The sequence below is a fragment of the Tyto alba genome, unplaced genomic scaffold (assembly GCF_018691265.1).
Source record: "Tyto alba isolate M040663 unplaced genomic scaffold, T.alba_DEE_v4.0 Super-Scaffold_27, whole genome shotgun sequence".
NCBI lineage: Eukaryota > Metazoa > Chordata > Aves > Strigiformes > Tytonidae > Tyto > Tyto alba.
Window position 1 is genome coordinate 29,196,345 of NW_024881301.1, and position 23,393 is coordinate 29,219,737.

The following is a 23,393-nucleotide window of genomic DNA, read 5'->3' on the forward strand; positions in this document are numbered from 1 at the left end:
TCCACTGTTGTATAACTTGTTAAATAATCATGGTTCAGTAAATGTAAGGCATTTTCAGAAGCATGTCCCACTGCTCAGTATCCGTATCACACAAAGTTACACTGTTTTTTTAATACACGCATATGCACACAGCTACACATACAAAATTAATATACACAGGATAGAGCTGCTTCAAGAGCAACGCATGGCGCGTGCACCAGAAGTGCAGCCAGCGGGAGGTTCCTGCACTGAGATTCCTGGGCTTCTGAAAATCAGCAAGCAGCTGAAATCGCCTACACAGTTTCATGCCGTTTCACCTTTGCACCAAAATTATATGCTGTCATTTTGAAATTTTTGTCTGTGATTCATCACTCATGTCAGACAACCCAATTATAGTGTTCTCTAAATAAATGCCATCCCTAAAGAAGGTGGCAACAACCGTCTGTGACTGGACTGAACAGAACGCCCCTGGAGGATGTCTTATCTTTTGTTGATAACTTTGAGAGAGTTATAAACAGGAAAAACTTCAGTGGATGGTGTTTTCCTTAGTTCAAATGCAAAAAGATCAATACTCTTATTTTATGATGTAAGGCTGAATACTGTAGTCCCCATTCAACCTTTATCCAAAGAAAAATTCTTATTGCTCTGAAGTAAAACTTCCTGCATAACAACATCTGGAGAAGATGTGGTAAGGATTTAGCCCTCCTCTTTGTTTCAGTATCATTACTGACTAATTAAAGGAAGGAAGACATAATCTCTAATTTTCTTTTGTAGAAGGAACAGATTATGAAGGATCATTTTAGCTGTTTCCTGGTTGACCACCGAAACAAAAGCGATCCATTTACTGTTTCCTCAAAATACACACTCATATAATAACAAGGTCAGGGAAAGATTAAGCAAAGCCTTGGAAGAGTCCCCACCCTCGCCTGCCCACTTTCCCCTCACCTTTTCCACTATCTCATAGTCCATCTTGAAAGCCCAGAGCTGGAGCCTGGCGGAGAGTTCGCTGATGGAGGAGAGGGTGAGAAGGAACTGCTCGGCGCTGCCCAGGGGGACATCGGGGTTCGCCAGCTGTGCCTCCTGGATCTTTTGCTTCTCCTCCTCTGTTGGGATCATGGTCAGGATTTTCTGCAAAGGGAGACAAAAGGCAGGCATCAGCGGTGGGGCCGAGAGGCGTGCAAGGGCTGGATCTTGGGTGACTTCACAGCAGCAACAGCAGAAGCCCTCAAGTCCCTGGCTGGTAAATTAGGACAGCACCGTAGTAATCGAGAACTAACCCACTGCACAAGAAAGCAAAACAAGGCCTGCTATCTCAAACACCTGCAGTTTGTTGAAAAACACATCTGTATGAAAATGCTTTTTTAAAAAAAAAAAAATTGTACTCAGTCGATATGGACACAGAAGGAGACACAGGGAGACTGGTTAGGTCTGCTCTCCTCAGCTTTCATATGTTTAGGTCAGAACTGGCCACGTTTCTGCAAATTACATACAGAAGTGTGGGTAGAAGGAGTGCAATTTTGTGGCCTCCGATTTACAGCAGGTCAGATTAGATATTAAGGTCCCTTTTAGCCTCAGTATCTGTGAGTCTTCCACCACATTTGTAGGTATCCAGAAATAACTTGAGGACTCCTGTCCCTTGTTGTTCTCATCATTTGTTACTTTTTGTCCAATCTGGTTTGTTTTTTATGAAACACGACGACTATTACAGCTTATTAGGTCACTCCCAAATAATTCACTCGATCTGAGGACAACTTCCCAAGAAAAGTGTATTGAATTTAAAGTTGAGTTATGCATCGCATAACATACGGCCTTTTAATATTTTGATCTGAAAAGTCTAAAATGTTGATGAAAAAGGATCTCAATATTTTCAGTTTCTGCTGTCAATATGGCTCATAATATTTAAATTTCCCCTTTAATTCCTAGATTTTCCATTCTTGTTTACACGTAGCAGCCTCCTTCTCAAAGTACTGCTCTCCAAGGTATTGCTTCTTGATTAGTTTTTAACATAATAAATGCACTTTAAAATCAAAAAGAAAAGCAAAACAACATAAAGGCATCAGATAAGTTGAGGTCTTTACCCTGATGATCAATGCCTCATTAAAACAAAGCAATAGATTTTCAACACAACTTATGTTTATTCATCTGAGGATTGACATGCTTTCACTGCAGCCTTCTGTAATGATAGAGGATGTTTTGGAGGGGAGGAGACAATAATAAAAATACAGCCAAAACAGCTATCAGACCTGCCAATCCAAACTACAGCCTTGTCCCAGCGCTGGATATAGCCAATTCATCAAAGTAGCACAACTGCCCCCTTCCAGTACCAATAACTCATCTGGCTCCTTGCACAGTGCTGGAGCTAAGCATGGAGAGCAAGGGACTTTTCCTGGTCAACCAGGCGAAGAACAAGAGTTAAGCAAGCAAATAATGTCCAATCTGTTGAATTGGGACTTGTTTAATTTCAGCCACAGCATTTGTATTGCTGTCCATCTTCTTATGCTGCCTTCCATAAACATAAAGAAAGAAGCATTTCTTTCTGTTAATATTGGCTCTGCCTTCCAGGTTTTTTTGTTTTTTTTTTTTTTTTTTTAAAAAAAAGCCTCCTCGCTTGGACACTGCAAGTTTCTACCTCAATAAATTAATATCCTAAGGAAAAAAGAAGAGGAGGAAAATCCCTCAATACACTCTGGTGCTTTTCCTTCCCCTGTGAATGACTGTTGGAAAAATATTCTGATGTACACCTGTTCTAATCGATAGCATTTGTGTATTGATTTTAAGATGTGCTACCCATCCATCCATCGATGCTGAAATCTGTAACTTAGTTCATACCTAACATCAAACCAGATTTATAAGTAGATGCTTCAGGGCATTTCTCAGCGCTCAACCAATACTCATCTAAAAATGTCCATAAAAAAGAGACACAGTCTGAAACTCCCAAGAAGAGGTGATTTGCAGAGTGTCCTTTGAAGAAGTCAGGCCTCCTAGTGCCTACTCCTCTCTTCAACAATAACAAGAAGCCAACATCCCCTCAGCTGAGCCAGGGCAGCTTCCAAACAGGATCATATGAGCACCCATACATGGAGAGTTCAGCAGTAGCCATGTGATGGATGTAAAAATGCTTCTCATGCATTTTTGAAGGCTAACACTTCAGCAGTATTCTCAATTGCCTCCTACGAATAACTAGGACTTTTGGCAGCTACCCAGGGATCCCACAAGTATGTTGTGGTGGTGCAGGGCCTTCACTCCAGAGATTCTGCACTGCTTTCGGGCATTTTAAAGAGAGCGATGAAACAGTAAGCTTTATTTCCAAAGGGACTCTCCTCCTCGAGCTTCATGTAAACACCACACACTCCAGATGGAGCTGACAAAAAGCATTCAAGTCCAAGTAGTGCAAGGCTGCTGTGCTGCGTACTGTAGCATGTGAAACAGAGAATGCCAAGAGAAAGAGCCTGTACTTGTGGTGCCAGCTGCCAGGGATCACCCCTGGTGCGGAAAGCCCTGCCTTGATGGGACCAGCGCTGCGGGCAGGTCTCACACCATCCGGGGTGCAACTGCCCCCAAAGCAACGACCCGCTCACGGGCACTTCTAATCTGCTGGGGCAAATCACTCTGATCCTGCTGGTCGTCATCCCTGGTGTGCCCCCGAGCAAGTGGTAAAATGCTCCTCTTCTTGATTTCCAATCTATGACTAATTTGAGCCATTTGTTCAGCACTGGAAACCGATGAATGCACCACCTGCCAGTTTATTGTTATTGCTATATTATTTTTAAAAACATCACTGACAGTAATAGTAGTAGAAAAGACAGCAGGGCAGAAGGTTACTGGCACCTGATGTAACCATTAAATCACAAATAGCTTTAAATCTAACCATTAGTTCGTAATGCTCTCCCCAGTACAGCGTTCTTGCTGTATGATGAAAGGATGATTAAAGAACTGGTTAACAAACCCTATGCTCATATCCTCTAATATATGTGATACATGTATTTCACCTCCATGCATTCTCACACAGTCATTTGGGCCAGAGACTAACATTCTGAGGAAAACCAGCGCACAGATACTTTCATGAAGAAATTTTTGGAGATCCTGTTTGCATGAGAGAAAGGATCCTATTTATTCTAGTGCTGTACTGCTGGACCCAGCCACTTGCATGAACTTTCAGCAAAGGTATCAAGCTGCTTATTTCCTGGACTTAGTCATCCTGACTTATGATCTCCAAACATTTCTAAGAGGAAAGCCTTACAAAGCTCACAGGGCAAAACTTATAAACCCCATATGCCTGAGGGTTATGGGCTTCAGAGTGGGTTGCAAGGAGTCACCTAACCAGAGGAGACTGTGAATAGCCTGGAGTCTCTGTGGAAACTGGGTATGTAAGTTATCTCTTTCAAGAGATAATGGGGCTTCTCAGGGATGATGAGGTTGCAGGGATGCCTTGGCCTTCAAATTTGGTTTCAGCTGATTTTACCAGGCAAACAGGAGCCTGAAAAAATAAGTAAACTACATATCTGATTGCTGTTGGGTCCAAATCTCCCTGTGGCTCGAGGCTACCAAATTCCTAAGTTGCATAACCAAAGACATATTAGTGGATATTTCATCTGATATTTGACAGGCCTTCGTGGATGATTCAGCTCCAAAAAGGCTCTCACACTTCAGCTTTCCGGGCGGCTATTACCGAGACACATTGGTGGTTTGCTTTACCTGCTTAAACTCAAACAAAATATAAAAGCATATGAAGGTCAGGACTCCACAGTGAGTGAGGCCACCTGAACTAATTTTATTTAAACTCTTCCAAAAATGATTAAATTCTAGGAAATGACTAAATCTAAAATGCCTGACAGTCATCCATGTAAATCAGGAACTGACAGCCATTGACTTGGTCAGACTGCTCCACTTCCTTAGCTCTCTAGTGAAATACATGAACATGCCATTGCTGGTCACAGAAATTGTAGATATTGTTTTGGTTTATTGCAAGGAGGGAAAGTGTAGATTTTTTTCTTTAAATAAAGTCTGAAATTTGTTAGGGCAGCGATATGCTGACTGCAGGTGTATGGCCAGCAAGGCACCCTTGAGTCCCTTCTCTCTTCTGCCTAGACTTGCGGAAAGAGCTGTTCTTCCAGGTCATGTGAGCTAGCCTAATCTGAAACACCCCATCACACTTTACAAAGCATTAGCTAAACAAATTGGAAACTGCAAATGCTAACGTACCATGGCAACTATCAGAATAAAAACTTAAATACCCTGATTGTTACCAAAACCCAATTTTTGTGTTTTTTTTTTTTGTTTTGTTTTGTTTTGTTGTTTTGTTTTTTGTTTATACATGTCACCATCTGCCTTCTTAACACTAGGCTCTCATTTTTTACCCCTTTTTACATCTCAGGGCTACCTAGCCTCTCCAGACACCTGGACTTCAAAGTATTTAAAAATGTGGGTACGGAGGACTTAGCATACCTGGGGAGTTTTTCCATTTCTAGTAGTTTTAGTGAAAGCTATACCTACCAATGCAATCTATATTGTGCAGTGTCACAAAGCTATACTGTAAAGCACTAAAGCAACCCACCTTAATTTCCTCACTGCATTGTTCCAATTTTACTCTGCTAAATTAATCATACTCTTTGGTATAATTTGATTTTGATCCCTGTTTCTTTACTGAGTAGAACTTTACAGAGGGATCCACTCATTTCCTTTACTAAAGACAAGCACCAAGGACTGGTTTGGTCGACTCTATTCTTGAAGTTGCCCATAATACACTTCATAAAAATTAGTTGCCAGAATTTTAAGCTCGCCTCTCTTGCTTAGCTCACAGAAAGCCCTCATCCATGCTAAGCAGGCAGTTCTTTACCCTGCAGTGAGCTCCAAGTTATTTGAACACAATGAATGCCAAGCTTTCAAAGAAAGCAAAACACAACCACTTTGGCAAATATAAGGTGGCAAGGTTTTTTTTTAGTTGGACTGACACATGCATGCAGACACACACTGAGCATTCCTTTGAAAATGTGTTTCTAACAGTGCCTGCTCTGCATACTGAATGAACTACATCTGCCTTTCTAGCATCATGCCCCCATTTTCTGACCTGTTTCACAGCTCAGGGGTACCTAACCACTTCAAACACATGGCCTAAAAATACACAACATACTTAAGAATAGAGGGCTTTAAAATACCTGGAGAATTTTTTCTCCTATCTTAGCTACATATCTGAAATTAAAAAGCAAAGTATGGATTACTAACAAGAGTTAAATGTCACAAGCAAAGCAGCATTCAATAGAACGTAGGACAGTAGTGGAGGATTTACTGGGTCACTATGAACCTGAGTTGAGTATTACAGATCTGTAGCCTGCGTCCCACTGCATCACTGCCTTGCTGCTAGCACTACTGTCAGCACTACTTTAGTCCACTGCTCTTAAAGGAATTGCTAAAGTCAGTTTTACGACACGAGTTAATCTGAATTTATCCACCAAGGTGCAGAACTAACATGCACACTAACACGACCGTGATGAAGCTCCTCAGCAAAGGACATAGCACGGAGCTCACAGCCAAGGCAAAGGATGGCTCAGGTGACTTCTTACTCTGTTGGTGCCCTGCTCCGTGTTAGATCCACTAAAAGCTGAAGATGATCCTAAATTATAGCTTCTCTGAAATTTTAGCAGTGAATGTTATGTCCTCACTGCACACACTACGTCTTTTCCGCTGCTCTCCTAACATCTCATTCTTCTGCTTACCAGCTGTGACATCTCTTCTCAACAATTAACTACGCAGAAAGTATCCACTGTGACGCAGTTTTTTAATTAGGCCAATTGCATGAATTTTTTTTCCATACCAGTCCTGCCTCATTCAACCCACAGTTTAGCTATGCAGTATATTATATAGCAAAGAATTCGCTTTATTCTCTGTGTTTCTAGACAAATGAAACCGATGCTTACACTATTACCGATTCATTCACTGTCACTACAAATCATTTCCCAGTGTTTAGGGACTATAGATACGAACCAGAAAACTTTCCAAAAATCTAGACTGAAAAGACACCCCCTGTTCCCTCTAAGCTAGCTCCAAGGCTAACGCCAAAGAACAGATGGATACAGTGAAGAGAAACAGGAAGCAAAGCTTGTTTGCACTGTAGATCAAAGGGGCAGTGTGGAAAACTGAGGCAGGGCTCTGCTGAAAACAGTGGGACTCACAATGATGCATTTTTGTATCTCTCTGTGCATCTCTGTGCCAAATCTTCATAGCTTAATACAACCCTCTAACTGGCTATAGGTGTCTGTCTGACTATAACAAAGTGCTAAATGAAAAATCTGTAATTTGGGGATTAGGGAAGGGAATCTGAATTCGGTGCAGGGTTTTAGCTGATAAAAAGTAAATAAATATGCAACATGCAGGAAAAAAAAAAGCTTTTTTCTCTGTGAGCATCATCCTTCCCAACCAATGAAGGCTTCATCCCTCAAGGTGCAAAGCAGCTGAGCTCTACTCCACTTACTCATTCTCTTGATTTTAAATATCTGTATGACCACATCAGGATTACTCACATCCTTAGCTTCAAGCTGTGGACACAGAACTCAGAAATCTCACTTTCTTTAGCACTGGGTAAGTATATGAATAGTGTATCATTTCCCAGTTTCTGAATTCTTCAATTGGAAAGCTACCTGCCTGTATGTTTTATATGAAATTATGGGTTTCTGGCAGCTAATGGGAAGGCCACCCAAAGCAGGGTGTGGTGGTACAAGGCACTCAGAACTGTGGACACCACAGGTGGTTGGCAGATGGACAGCCCAGCAACAACTGCTGGCACTGGAAAGGGTGAGTTGTGCAGAGTACTTGAACTTCTCTTAAGCATGCCAGAGAAGGACACCGTTCAAAGGAGATGAGACATGGAAGGTAACAAAGACGTGTCCTTCTTTATCAGCCATTTTATGTTGGACTTTGTATGGAAGCACTGCCTACAGCACTGAGATCTAACTGGCAGTCTGTGTGTTGGGCTTGACTGGAGGAGCAGTGGTGGGACATGAAAAATTACCTTTCTAGCCTGATTTGTCACCTTCATAATATGAGTAAGGTATGCATATAGCAAATAAGTAATATAGCTTTGGGAAGAAACTATATTCTAGTAGGGATAAATCAGGCCTTGCCTTCTACCTAGAACCATCTTTTGCCTTAAGTATTTCTTTTGCATGTTAAGTGCTGGCAACTCCATTTCCATTCCAGCCAGCTTTTCTCATTTTCTTGTGTAGTCAGCACAGTGAAGGTGGAAAGGGGGAAATCATGAAACACAGTGCCAAACCACTGAAAGGTGACGGTGAATCAATACATGACCTCTGCAGCTCAGCCACTGGTTGAGATTTGTAGCCATGTAGATTACTCTTACTAGATGATATGGGCTTATAAAAAAACAAAACAAAACAGAAAGGTTTGAAATTAATACAACCACCATGAAAAAACCCAGGGGAGAAGCAGGCTTCTTTTACACTTCATAGAAGAAAAATGTTTTGATAAAAAAAATAATAAACAGAGCTCATCTTGGATCTTGGTAAGAATATCTGCAAAGTCAAACATGTAACAGTAAAAATTACATCATCTGTAATCTTTATACCAACTGCTTTTCTTCAAACAACAGTAACACAGAAATGCTATTTTGAGCAGCACGAGTCACTGCATTTGTTTTCCATTAGATATACAATCTAGATTGACTCCAACAGCTAGCTGGGCATGAACTTTATTAAACTCTGTACCAGTTGCATCAGCCCTGGTAACTCACTACCTATCCTTGATGCTCACAATATTTCAGTCAAGCTTCAGGGGAACAGATAATACTCTGAAAATCTTGACAGGAATTAACACCATTGTTACTCAAACTTAGACACAGACAAAGCAGAGAATCCATGTTTACTGAGCATGCTCAACCTCAGGGAAATACTATATGCTTCTGAGCACACTGCGTTGATTTGACGAGTTTCAACACTCAGTCGTGATATAATACATCCCCTTTTCCCTCTTTCAGGAAAAGTCGGGCCTGTACCATGTGCAACACTGGAAAAAAAATAAAAAGGAAACGTTGAAAATGCAGGCTTGAAGACATCAACTATTCTTTCTTACCTCTATTCCTTCCTTGTTTAAGGCATATTCGTCGAAGTTCAAAATAGCAGTCTTGATAGTACGGGGAGGGGGCAACACAGTCAAGCCAATATTAATAGCATTGCTTCGTTTTGAGTCCAATACAATGATCTCCTGTCGCTTCCCATCTGCAGCAGTTTTCTTGGTAAAGAAGAGAACAAGAATATTATTCCTCCAGCCTGTTTATAAATGAAAAGTCACTCCTTTCACTAATGATGTCCCCTACTCAAGAGTGCTGACACTGAAAATAAATCTAATTAATTTACAGTCATCCAAAAAAGCTGAATTCTTCTACTACATCCTTGCTGGTGTCAGCGTGAGCTGCCAGGATTTCACCAGAGCGCTGAGCGCAGTCTCAGATGCCGTGCAAAGCTGAGCTAGCCTGACACACAGGAGTTCCTGAGAGGGCTGGGAATGCTGCGTTTCGGGGCAGGAGTCAGTCTGAAAGAATCCTGAAGCTGTCTCTGCCAGGGGAGAGCTCTGCTGTGAGGCAGGACTGTCCGGCACAGGGCCCGTGGGGCAGTAGCCGGGTGGCTGGTGGGCTCCAGGGCTCAATTCCCCCTTGGATGCATTGCCCCGGAGTGGCCACTGGCTCTCTCTTGCCTCTGTGGCTGGCTGGGAAACAAGCAGGGTGGCTCCCACCCGCCTGCCAGCACTCTCCCGTGTTACAAATCCACGCTGGGCACTGCTAAATGAGCTGTAGAGGCCTTTCTGGAGACACTGGAATGGTTTTCTGACCTCTGGCTGCCAGAGGAAGGGTGTTTTACCTTGCAGCTCATAGTATGTCCATCAATCCCTTCACAGGTACAGAACAATTTCAAGCCTTCTGCTTTTTTTTTTAAGTTTTATTTGAGACTAGACATAACCTTTGGACCTTACCTTCAGTATAAACCGAAATATAAATAATAATGAAAGCTGCAAGAGGAGAGGACTCTGCTCCTCACACACAAGGGTTCTTCCTCCCTTTCTATACACACAAACTTTGGAAACGTGTTTTCTGTGTTTCCCCTTCCTCTGCCCTATCAGAGGTGGGCTGAGGGATGCTGTTAAGCACGGGAATGCAGGGAGACCACCAGCACATTGATGAAGGCAAGCACAGAGATTCTTCGCTGCATTTCTGTGTTTCAGGCTGCAGAGCCCGTTACCTGGACTGCAGTTCGTGGCTCGGGCAGCATCAGGCTCAGCACAAGTGCACATCAAAGGGGCAAAGAGAGAGACTAAGCAATCCTCCTTTCCCGGCTGCAGTGCGGCAGCCCACGCAACTGTTCAGAACAGGGAACCATCCCTGTTGTCTACAGCACTCGTGTCTCTTGCACCTCTTGTGGATCAGGGGGAAGCCCAGGAAGAAACTCTTACTGCTCGAGCCTCAATCTGTGCTTAAGGTTGCATTTTAGACCATGAAGATTTGCTCTCCACTTCCTCTGAGCCTGACACTGAGTGAAAAAATACCCTACCGCCACGTCTACACCCTGTTTCTGTGTAGGAAGAACTGTCTAACTTAGTAAATATGATTTTATCAAAGTACCTCCAGCTGTGGGTCATCCCATAATGGGAATGCAGTTGTATCATTAGAGAGATGCCTTTTTGTGGCATAGCTCAGTTCCTTGCCTGCGCAGGGTGCCGTATGTACGCCTGCCGGTCCCAGCAGTCTGCCCGGCACGCCTGTGGCACCGCGGCATCACACCAACACGGTTAGCGGGGCATGATGCAGCTTCTGTGCGCAGACGAGACTGAAGGCAAGGGCAGTTTACAGGCGTTGGGGACTACCACGTGTGTGTGATCTGTGAAAGTAATGAGGGTCGGTTTTTTTTAAACTCAAAAATCAACAACACTTTTGCAGTAAACAGGATAAATTTTAGGAGAGCAAAGATAACAGTTGTTTTCAATTTTTGTATGTCTGTTCTGTCAGAACTGTTCTCTTCTTAATGACTTAAAAGCATCCCTGAAGGCTTCTTGAACTTCCCTTTCTTTGAGTAAGAGAGTCCTCTTTTCCTTGGGGAGCTACCTGAAGGATCTGAGATGCAGCTTCTCCTTTAAAGCAGTCATTATTACTTTCAGGGCCATTAATCACAGTTTCAGGACCACAGTTAGTGGCCAAAACCACATAAAAACAAGCAGGGTTCACCAGAGACTGCTTCCTCTTGAGTCTGTACTGCACTAAGCCTTTTTTAAACCACCACTTTTTACCTTGTCCTTCGCAGCACAGAATTACACAGCTCCAAAGAATTTATGCAGAATGGAAAAGGCTGGGGAAAGGAGTTAAATTTAGGCTTCCCACATGCGGTATGGGTAAGTAAGCCTCAGATCTGCAGCTCCGTTTTTAGGTTCCTAAGTTTGACAAGAAGAGACATATTCATTTGGGGGACATATGATGCTAACCACTGGGATGATTGCGATTGCAACAGTGTGCTCGCTCCTTAGCAATGAGTTATGAAAGACAGATGAGCTGTACAGGGGATGTATGCACGTAGGTATTTTCCAGAGCTAAAACTGCAGATGGGGTATTAAATTTTGGGGTAAGTAACTCTTTCCAAAAACAGGGGCAGAAGAGATTTTAAATCCATTCTGGGGACGACGGCTGAGCTACAAAGAAATCCTTTCCAAATAAATAAAAGGATGAAGAAAAGTGAAAGATTTTACTGCTATGAGCTTTATTACCCTACTGCTAGGAAAATAATTGCTTTTTGTCTGCAATGAAATTGCACATGTGTGTCTGACTGTTAAAATAGGCTACAACTATTAATTTCTACTACAATATTAGGTGACTTCAGACTGTGCTTTATAAGTTCATTAACAGAGAATGACTTCAAATGCTTGAGGGAACAGTGCACTAGTGCACTTGATTTTTTATTTTAACATATCAGTGTGTAACGTAAGCCCTGAACTGCTGGATATTACATTAATAAATGTAAATACAAAATTAGTTATAAAATACAAATATATCAGGTGGCATAATTTGTGGGAAACAAATGTTCCTGCAATATATTAACAATTACAGTCAATTTAGGTCTTTACAAGACCTAACTGGCCAGATTCTGTTGCCTCTATTGAAGGCTGGGTAGTCCAGATAGGTTATTTAAAAACTGTTCTCATCCTACAGAAGGTGATTTGCGGTCTGATGAACACATAGTCTAAAACACGCACCTTTGCTTTAATTAATATGGGAAGCAGAAAATTTTAAATCACTTTTCCAGTGGCCATATAAATAAGTAATTACACAGCAGCACCAAGACAGAAATATCTCCTGCATTTAAACTTGCAGAACAATCTGCATCAGTAATACAGAAAAAAAAAGGGGCAATCCCTTAATAGTGAAATGGCAGTTTTTAATTTCTATCTTAATTAGCAAGGACTTAGCACAGGGAATTTAAAATGGAATCGCTCAGCTGCCACTGACTTTGAACAGGATACATATACATAATCTTTTCCAGAAATTCTGCTCCACATTTATAACTTGTCTTGGCATTTATTCAAATTGCAACAAACGTTTTCAAAAGGAATATGTGTCTAGACAATGCATATACACATGTACATGAAAACATGTTCCTTAATTTTTCCCTCCTACTAGTTTTTGTGTTTGTGGGCACATGATGGATCGCTATACCCACAGGGTATAGATGAATCAGCAAAATAATACTTTCAAATGACACACAGAACCAAGTGGATGGCAGAAGGGCTGAACAACAACGTTTGATTCAGCAGACTCCATGTTTTCATTTCTCTTCACAGAAAAATAAACACTTTGAAGTCCTTTGCCAAAATACCTGCTTTGTTTGGCGGAGAGAGAGGAAATTCTAGACTGGCTTGGAGAGGATAACCTGATCACTCACTTTCTATTCGCAAACATAATGTCATGATCCTCTGTTCTAGAAAACAGCCATTCTGCAACTAAAGGTGCAGATAATCAACGTCCAAATAGTCCAGTGTGGTGTAAGTTTTCCTAAAATCAAGAATCTCCCCTCCCAGCCATCCCCCGTCCCCCCAAACTCACATATTATATCCTACCATTTAAAATCCACTTTATTTTATTGCAGTCTATTGTGTTTAATGAAAAACTTCTCATGAGCCAGGAAGTAGCTGTTTATAGCTGTGTGTTGTGGAAATCACAGTGAAGGATTAGAAACTGGAGTAAAATTGGTTACAGCTGTATGAAAGAGCATATGCACAAGATAGAGCCAAGCCCCCCGCTACACACCCTGACTTCGCTTTTCCTCTCATCCTTCTGGACTGTTCCTTTTTCATGCACCTGCTCCCATCTATTGGTATGAAATCTGGAGATCTGACTTTGATTTGTTGCTCTGCACTCTTTTTTTTTTTTTTTTTTTTTTTTTTCAGCTGAATCAACTAAGCTGTGAGTCAGACTTTACGATATTATAGAATAAACCTGTTTTGGATTGCAGCCATTGGACAGGAGAAACTAGACACAACGGGGAATGTACTCCCTGGAAATAAACCAAGCAGTCTGGAAAAAGCAAGAGCTATCCTAATTTGAGTGCAATCTTTGTACCAAAACTCAACTGTCGTACAGATTCAGTGGTGTGTTTAATTATTCCCACTCTCACTTGAGCCAAGGACAGTCTCCTACCCTGGAAGATTTGCTGGTATTTACCAAAACCAGGCAGGAGTCTCAGAATTCTGGGTAGACTTCCACTATGGTACTCCTCGGTCACCATTGTCTTCTCTACAGAGACAATGAGACTTCTATGTCTGTGTTATGGGACGGGGTGGAAAGAGAGCCAAAAGTATAACGTCTCATGCAGAGAGCAGTTATTCGTCTCCACGAGGAAAGCAGTCACCTAAATCATTTCTCAGACTTGCACTAATTTCAAAGAAACCTGCTCACTCATCTTCCAGCCAGAAGCCAAAAGCTGTGCCAAAGCATCAGGCAGGTTTGGGAAGCAAGTGTGAGGGAGGGAAAATGGCCAAAGGCAGTTTGGGAACGTGCACAGTGAATGACTGGAAAAGTAAACAAGTCAAAATTCCAATGATTTAACATTTTATCAAAATTTCAGGTGAGAATAAAAGATTAAGAATCAGCCAGAGTGATCCATTACGGTAGTGGCATTTAGCACAAAGCTAAAGTTTGGAAATGGCAAATATGTCATCATCCCACATTCAATTCGAGGAATTAAATGTTTTATGGATCTAAGAAAATGCTCTCATTCCTTCCATCTATGAACCATCTGTGGCAGATTTGTATTTACAGCGAGAGAGATGAGGAGTAACACGCCATGACGTCACCAGCATTCCTTCCTCGGCAGAAAAGGAATTAGAGAGAGAAATTAATCTCAGCATTGGCCAAATGAACGATCAACTGAATGTGTTTTATAGCTGCTGTGCCATACATTGCGGATCTACGTGCATCTGCACCACAAAAAATTGAGCTAAGAACAGCGATGGCAGGATCTATGTCAGCCATCTATTTATGTACCTGTTGTTTGTTAGTTACTTAATGAGGCGCTTGCTTGTTCAAATTGCAATGTTTCCACTTGGCCAAGAAGATCAAGAATGACTATTAGAACATTTTGAGTTACTAATCCAGACAGCTGACACAGAGAACTTTTACCGTGAGACATCCAGTCTCCCCGAATTAAGAGCAAACAATAATATATACGATACAATATATGTAACAACTTTTGCCAGTCGAAGAGAAGTAAAATATTCAAGGTACTGACTGGTTTTTATGTCACTATAAAACATGCAGGCATACAGAGAAAACATACAAGTGGTTTATTTATTTTAAAAGAGATGGACATCTTTTACTAGCGTTTTAACTGGAAAAAAAACATTGTTTCCCTGATATCGATTATTCTGCTTAGAAGAAAAAGAGTTTATGTAGCCATGAAAAACAAATGTTCAAGCTAATAATTTTTTAAATGCTACTTCAAATTCCTACTAAATGTAACTATAAAAGACTTCCTTTTGTTGTTGAGTCTAATGTTAAACAGCCATGTCACAAGCCTTTGTGAATTTATTTCTAACAATACTAAGGAAGAGGGAACCCTAGCTGCAGAGGTTATTTCCTGTGCCAGCTTCTGGGCTAAAATTTGGATAACCACATTGTACAAAGTAAGGATTTAAAATAGGCCTGTTCACTAGTGTAAAACAAAAACCTGACACCTCTGCAGAGTTCAGCTGTAAACTTGGTCCAGCTGATAAATCCATCCTTCAGAACAAAGCACATTTGTAGGCTCTTTGCAGCAGATCCAGTCTGATGTTCTAACCTTTCTACATAATGATTAGGAAAATATTACCAAATGAAGAACTGTCAAATACACAGATATGAAACATCACGCTGTGACCTTTATGCAAATTTAGCAGAAAATATTTCAGATTTCAATATCTGGTTTGGCACTCAGCTATGAACAAGCTAATGTAAAATTTGTTGGTATTCCCCACCTGAAGTGATATCCTAAAACCAGCAGACCTGAGACAAGAGGGCAGCTTGGCACGTACACCACCTGAGGCTCATCTCCTAGTTTCAGGCCATGGAACATCTTCCATCATAGGCCAAGCTAGAAACACGTCCAGTAATTTCCACTGTTTTCATATAAACAACATAAATCATCCAGATCTAAGTCAGAATGAATACCAATACAATAGTAAAATAATAGCAAGCTGAACACGAGCTGTACCTTTGTGACAGGCAGTTCCTTGGATTTAGACTCAAAGAGATGCTCCAGTTTGGAAGTGTCCACCTTAATGGGTTCCAGTTTCGACCACAGGAATTCTCTGCAGCGTTTGTTGTTTTTACACTGCCACTCAAATGGCCGTACCTCATTCCAAAACAGACGGATGGTTTTCTTCTTCTTTATAAATGCTGGCTGACCCCTAGAAACCTGGGATGACCCTAAACCCTGAGGAGTGCTGAACAGCGGAGGAGGAGCCAATAAATTAGCAGAGGGTGGAGGTGGAGGCGGACATCCAAACAGCGGGGGAGGTGGTGGAGGAGGCAAACCCAGAAAAGAAGGTGGAGGTGGAGGAGGGGGAACAAGGGAGTCCCCAGGACCCATATCCATGTCCAACACATCTACATCATCCTCCTCCCCCAAGTCTGTAAAATCCATGTCTTTGATTTTAAGTTCTCTAGGATTAGCCATGAGCTGATCCCAGATGTAGTCAGATTCCTTCTTTGGCTGTGCTGGTGTTTTCTCAGGGATCAGTTCACTGATTTCATCTTCAGGCATGGCTGTCCCCTTGGCCAGCTCACCACTGTTGAATTTTTCTGCAAAGGCTTTCACGCTGCCTTGGTTGTCCAGATTTCCAATCTCCATCTTTTTGACACTTTCGTCTTTGGCCTGCTTTGTGGCCTGAAGGACAGAGATCCTACTGGCTAGGCTAGTGAGCGACTCCTCGCTTTCCTCCGTCTCCTTCTTTTCCTCCTTCGCCTCCAGCTCCTTCTCCTCTTCATCCTTGGGCTTTTTGTTATGCGCATACAACATGTCCAGCATAAACCGCTTGTTGTTGAGGATGTTGCTGCACTGCTCATTCACACCAGCATCCTGAATGGTCTGCGACCACGGACCTGAAATCACACACACACAGATGGGAAGGGTCAAGGAGAGGGAGCCAGAGCACCAAGAACACCCTTCAACCCACCAGAAAACATTTGCAGGACACATGCACAATTAGTCTGAAACCGGGCAAGCAGTAGCTTTGAAAATTTTGAAATAAGTGACAGTGCTGACATATGGCCCAATCTTGATGGGCTGGGAGTAATTCTCAAAAAAGGAATGGGAGCAGGAAACAATCAGTGTAGCTTGGGAAAGACTATACAACTGTCAGGATTTCAAGGTTCAGGTTTCTCCTGAAACCTGTCAGGTTTCACTTTGTACTTACGACCCCAGATCATTTTATACAGTGCATAAATACTTATAACCTTTAGTAATCCAGAATGGGGCTTAAATATCACGACAATGGCACAAAATAGGTTATCGTCGTACTTTTCACCTGGCCATAAACTGGAACCACCCCAGGAAAACTTCCTTATAAAAAGAGATCTTGCCTGCCTGATGTCAAGGTCAACATGTAAATGCTTACTCCTCTTCCTCCTCCTTCCTCCCTGTCACATCTGGCTGTTCCTCAGACCACCTGGTTGGGTACCTCGGCCATCTACATAAGATGGACTATTTGAAACTCAGAGCAGGCTGCATGCCCAGGGTACAGCTCTCAGGGCAACTCAGTGAGTATAAGCATAAGCAAGATTTTTAAAGTTATTTCTAGGAATATGAGCACTTTTACAGAAGATTTCTGAAAATGCTGATCATCAAACACTGTTACTCTCCCTGTAATATATGATGGCATTGAAAGCCTAATGGCCTTCTTCCCACATCACAATCATTTAACATGTCACTGTAATGAAGGTCCATCTTTCTGACTACTGCTTTTCTCGACAATAATCTGCAAAATACCATGTTTGAGACAGCACCATAAATAACAATCTGCAGTGGTCAAATTGTAAAAATAAATGATGTGTCTCTTCGACTACGTTTCCCTGAATATAACACTGCTAACCAATGTGGATAATGTGTCTAAAAATTATGGTGCTTCTTTTTCCAGTGGGCAGCAGATGAAGTGATTAAACATGGGCAAAGATAATTCTTCACACTTACTGCATTTCCTGTATGGAATTCCTTCTGTCCCAATAGCTTTTACATATTTTATGATTATATATATAAATAAACTCTATTTCTCAAACACATTTAACTTTGATTACTAGCCTACCTTCCTTTCAGGTCCTTGTGGTTAAAGATTTCCTTTTATACCTGTCAGCTGCCCTTTCTTTTGAACTTGTATTTTATCTTTGTTTCTCCCCGTATGCTCCCACTTTTTTTCAATACTTTAAACATGTTTTAAGGCTTCCTTCATCAACGGACTTGCTTTGTTACCACGACATCTAGCCCTGTGCTCTAAGAAGGTGTCCCCCTTGGTGAGATCCATCACCCAGGGCCCCCCAACACCCCTTTGCTCTGTTAAATTAACACCAAATTAAAATGTAGGATGGGTCTCACAGCACAAAGCATATGGGCAGCAATGACTCCTCACCTCTGTTCAGATCAACCTCTAAACCACATTTTAAAATAAGTCCAGAGGTTTAACCCAGGGCAAAAGAAAGACTTTTTTTTCAGCAATGGAAACAACCTCCAAAACTGTTTACTTCTACTTTCCTGCAGGAGGCCTGACTGCTTCCATTACCTGTTTTGCTTTTCTTTGGACTTTATTCATGGGATTGCTTTCTCACCAAGATTTGTCACCGAAGGTAGTCTCTTAGATTTTTGTCTTTGAGGTAGTTTCACTGGACAATGTGACTAGACAACTCCTTCCCCACACCATAGATTTTACTCTGCTGATCCCCCAACAGAGGATTTCCCCCTACTCTCAGCCTTTCCTTCAAAGATGTTGAAGACTGCTTCCAGGATCCCTCCTACAAATCCCATATGACCTACCTGTTCTCAGTTTCACCAGCTGGGATCCTCCAGGATTTAATCCCTTTGCAAAACTGCTCATCAGAATTCTTCCAGACCCAATCTCTAACAGGGGCTCCCCAAGTCTGTCCCCATCTGCCCTAGCTGATCAAAGATTACTGCTGTGAAGACTCTTGCTACCTTGGTGGCCTCTTCTGCCCTCTTCTTCACAGGTAAAGCTTTGAAATACCACCAGAGAAACAAAACTTGGAAGCCAAATTCAGCAGGATGGCTAACGAAGAAGGAGCCAGGACAAAAGGCTTTATTCCTTTGCCCTTACTGCACCTGGACAGAACCAATGGGCCACCTCATAAATGGCAAACTGCTTGTTGGGAATGTGAGAACTGCTGGACAAAGTGCTCTCAATTTGCTTTTCAAATCTCCTCACCTACTAGAGAGAAAACAACTCACTACATGACACCTCTTACATAGCACAACCTAATAAATCTTTGGTCTACTGGTAACGTAGGTCAATTTTAAGATGTTGACTTTTTAATAACAGGGTACATTTCTTAGCTTATAACAAAAAGTACAGGAGCACTTAATTAGAGAGGTAACAGGTTGGTAACAGACAAGATGAGGGGAAAAAGCTTGTAACCTGTTCTCCCTTACCTGCACTTAGATTATCTTGGATGGACTATGCCACAGTGTAACAACATCCTTCATCTGTCATACCTTCCCTCCCTTTCCTACATATATGTACATCTTCATTCCTTAAGAGCACAACAGCATTTTAAGTAAGTCAATCTTAGTCCTGGTTGAAAATAAAATAGCTCTTAAACTTGAATAAAATTAACTTAATTTTTCCCATTAAAAAAAAAAATAAAGTTATAGGGTTTAAACATGAACAGTACAATCTGAGAGTTTATCTCTGTGAGATAATCCTCATGATTCAATTATTACCTCTTCTTTCAGGAAAGAGGAAGACTATTTCACACTGTGAAGCAATTCTTGTTTTCTTATCTAGAACTTACAAAACATAGGACAATGCACTCCACTATTCAGCCCTAAGAAAACTTGGGAACCAAATTCCCTAAGTACACTGCATTCCTTTACCTTCCTATAAAAAGGGGAAAAGAGTAATTAATCAACAAAGGCCAAAATCTGCCCTTTACTCCCTTCCTGACTAGGCTGCATGACTAGCTCTTGCTGTCATTATCTTTCCAGGCAGAAAATTGGTTCTTAAGATCTTTTCCAGGCTAGGCCTTTACAGGTGCCTTTTGGCATATCTGACCAGAACCACTGGTCACTGCAGAACTGGTATTTTCCAGACAAGGACTATTTCACGTGCTCCCTTCACACAAGCTAAAGTTGGTCACAGCCCAGACCTATCTTCAGCAGCTCCTACGTATCTCTCTCTGCTTTCTGAAGCCTAACCAAGACAGGAGAACTGGAGGGAAGAAACAAACATCCCAGTCCTCATTGCTCTTCTTCCACTAAAAGGATGGGAGTACACATCTGGAATCTCATGATGAATCATGTCAGCATGGCCCCATGTCTCGTTGTTTTATGTGTAGAAAACCCAAATAAATTCTCTGGGAGCTAGAGATGCAAGTCAGCGCAACATAAAGATTCAATAATTAATATATTAATCTTAAGGGAAGAAAATGGTGTCAAATCAAAGGGAACCTTGTTTCATCAAGGCCTTACTGTTCCTCAAACATAGAAGCCCCATGAAAGTCTGTGGATTTCCAAGCAGAGAGTAGACCAGACTTGGCCGTGGTGAGGAAAGTCTTAGGTGCAAAGGGTTTGTTAGGTAATTAACAAAACAACAGAGCTTCTAATTTAACATTATTTTTTTTTTTTCCACCAGAAACCCTCCATTATTGAAAAAGCTTCACTTTACCAGTTTCATTGTCACTGGTTAACTTGTCCTCTCTCTCTTCCCTCTCTAAAGTGCTGCTTGCTGAGGATATGCTGGATGCAGAGCAGTTGTCTTTTTCATTCACTTCCTCATTCTGCCTCTCTTTTTCACTGAGTATTGCACTTTCTTCTGGCTCTCTCTCTGGTCCTTGCTCCACCTCACTCTCTGGTCCCACCTCTGTAGCCTCTATTTCCTTGGGAGTCTCCGTTCCCTGCTCGGCCTCAGCCTCAGCCTGCTGCTCTGGTTCTGGTTCTGTCTCTGTCTCTGGTTCGGGTTCACTGGCACTCACTGGTGGAGAAAACAATGGGAGAAAGAGATTCACTTAACAACGGAGTCGTCTCAGGCTCACCCCTCTAAACGAGAGTGACGTGAAAGTTGTACAGGTGCCGTATGGAAAGAAAACAAAAAGCAAGTCCACGGCATGCTGAACATCAGGAGCAACAGACTGATGAATGTTGTGGGACAACAGCACTGCACGTGAGAGTGGCCTGGCAAACCCCCTGGCTTGCTGTCTGGATCCAGCCCACTGCTTTTATACATACTTCCACAGCTGGAGTGTTGGACTCGCATAAGGATTTGAACGAACCAGCAGAAAATGGGCATCCCACCTGAGTATGACATTGACAACTCAGTGCCTAGACAGAGCCAGGAAGGAAGAGATCTTTTAAAAAAGCAAAAAGGAGGAAGATTGTGGCTTTTGGTTGACTTTTCTTTGGGTTCTGGAAGAATTCTTTTTTTTCACCTGATGAGGAACACTTCAACGAAAAAATACAAATATTAGTTTTATTAACACAGTTGAATGGCACAGTCTGGAAATGGCACTGTCACACATTTTGCTGACAAAACCCATATTTTTTTTCATGCACATTTACTTCCGAACAGCCACATCAAAACTGAACAAAGCTTCCAACTGCTTGGCATATGGCACAAATTTAGTTTCTAATTAGTTGGCATATGGCATATGATGAGCTTTTTTATCGGTTGCACACAGCAAAAACTGTTGATACTACACTTGGTTTCTTCTTCCCTGCTTTATCAATGACAGTGAAATTAATTCATTCACCTCTGGGGTTTTTAGCTAAAACAGCAGATTTTCACATGCAAATATTCTCTGCATGCTGCAAAGAAACTGAGGAGCATCCACACATATTCACATCAAGCAGCTCACAATTTTCTGAAAACTGAAATGGCCATGCAAGAGTGATGAAAATGGGCATGCATGTTAGTTCTGCATACTTCCCATATTCCCTCTGTACTAAATTTTGTGTTGGATGGCTGAACTACAATAACCAAGTCATACTTGTTTTTTCCCCTCTGTTAACTATTTTTCATTACAATATTGCAAAAGAGCCTCTGGTCTTATCATGGTTTCTGGATCACATGATATATCATGAGACTTTCTTTGAGAACTACATGAACCTTTGAAGGAAAAAAAAAAGTGTCACATTGGAATGCAATCCAAACATTTTAGTCCTCTAGGGAGCAGGTAAATAGATTTATCCTGAGAAAGAATAAGCCGGAATAATGAAGGTCACAATGATTTCCTAAGAATGTTTCACATTGCTTGCCTGTCCTATTTCCTGAGGCACCCACAAAAGAATAATGATTTCTAACAACGCCTGTGCTTATTTACAATACCATATACGTTTTTGAGCTAGCTTTCAGTAATGCATCTTCAGTACCACACTATTCCACTTCATTTCATATAATTTAAATGTACAAAACTGCAAATTATTTTTTTGCCACTAGTTTAATTGGAGCTAAGCTTCTGCATTTTCACAGTTGTTTTTAAATGTGTAGTTAGTTAAATAACCAAACATGTATATATAATACATTTATATAAAATGAAAGTACACAGAGTATGTTTAATATATAGCCCATGCTCACTCAAATCCCTGTAAGATGTTTTAAAACACTCTCAAGTAGAAGCTTACCTTTCCTGCCCTTCTACATAGAGAACATCTAAAAGTCTAATATTAGGCATGCAAGCAGCTCTGCACTCTGCCTTGTCTCTCTGAATGTGCCTTACCCAGGACTGTACCCTGGACACCGCCTACGAGGGACTCAAAATTAGACAGAGCTAGCAAGAAGTTGGCAGACACTCTGAATCCCATATTTCTGACCCCAGCTCTCAGTGTGTAGGTATAGCACAAGAGCATTTTCAAGTCAAGCCAAAGTTTGAATATAATTGAGAAGGAAGCTTAGGATCCTTCAGGAGTTCCTGGAACTAACATGCTAACATGTAGTATAGCATGAAAGACTCCGAGCCTGACGTGCCGCAGTGGTCCATACATACAAATATCATCAACTGATCCTTGAATAATCATAGTTATGTATGAATTTTAGATGTTTCTCTCTAAAAACAAAAGCTGTCATGCAATAACTAAAAAGGTCAACTCCATAAAGCTCATGTGGAGAAAGAAGCTGATTAAAACATGGCCAGGACTGCTAATGCTTATGGCACCTTTGTCATCGTGAAGCTACACTGAAAATTCAGTTGGATAAAGTCAGGGGAGACATAAGAACTGCTTGAGAAAATGAGAATATTCAGAAGAATTCTGGATACTCTTCAAACAAGGAATATTCCACACATACCAGAAAGATGCAGTATCTTAGCAGAATCTAATACGTAACAGAGTAAAGAGCAATATACTAACACAGGCTGCTCTTTTGAGTTCAAGGAGTATCAAAATCTAAGCACTTCTAGAACAAAACAAGGATATGTTGACACTCATTTTGACAGTCTATCTCTCTCTCTTTAGGCAAACAATCCACCTATACTCAAATAACTTACAAATAGTGAGCTAAGTCCAGTAGTGCTTCCTTTAAAAAGCGATTCAAAACCAAATCTGTCAGCAAACACTAGCAGGAGAACAAGGCCATCAAGCCAGACGTGTGCCCACCACTTGCAGTTCCATCGTGTAATCCATTGTGCTGATATTGGCGAGAACTTCTAAAGATGTCAAAAATCACAATTTTCAGTGAAT

At 41.4% G+C, this 23,393-nt stretch overlaps 1 protein-coding gene across 10 annotated transcripts in view; it reads right to left on the reverse strand.

Moving 5' to 3' along the window:
- FHOD3 (formin homology 2 domain containing 3) overlaps positions 1–23,393 on the reverse strand; it is a 415,762-nt gene that overhangs the window by 49,899 nt on the left and 342,470 nt on the right. For 9 of the 10 annotated variants that reach the window (XM_042797959.1, XM_042797958.1, XM_042797961.1 and 6 more), the window contains 4 exons: positions 20,389–20,694; positions 15,714–16,603; positions 9,061–9,219; positions 925–1,107 (listed from right to left, as the gene is read on the reverse strand). In XM_042797959.1, the coding sequence (XP_042653893.1) occupies positions 925–1,107; positions 9,061–9,219; positions 15,714–16,603; positions 20,389–20,694 (1,538 nt within the window). The remainder of the gene's footprint in view (positions 1–924; positions 1,108–9,060; positions 9,220–15,713; positions 16,604–20,388; positions 20,695–23,393) is intronic. The other variant, XM_042797954.1, reaches the window with a different exon arrangement.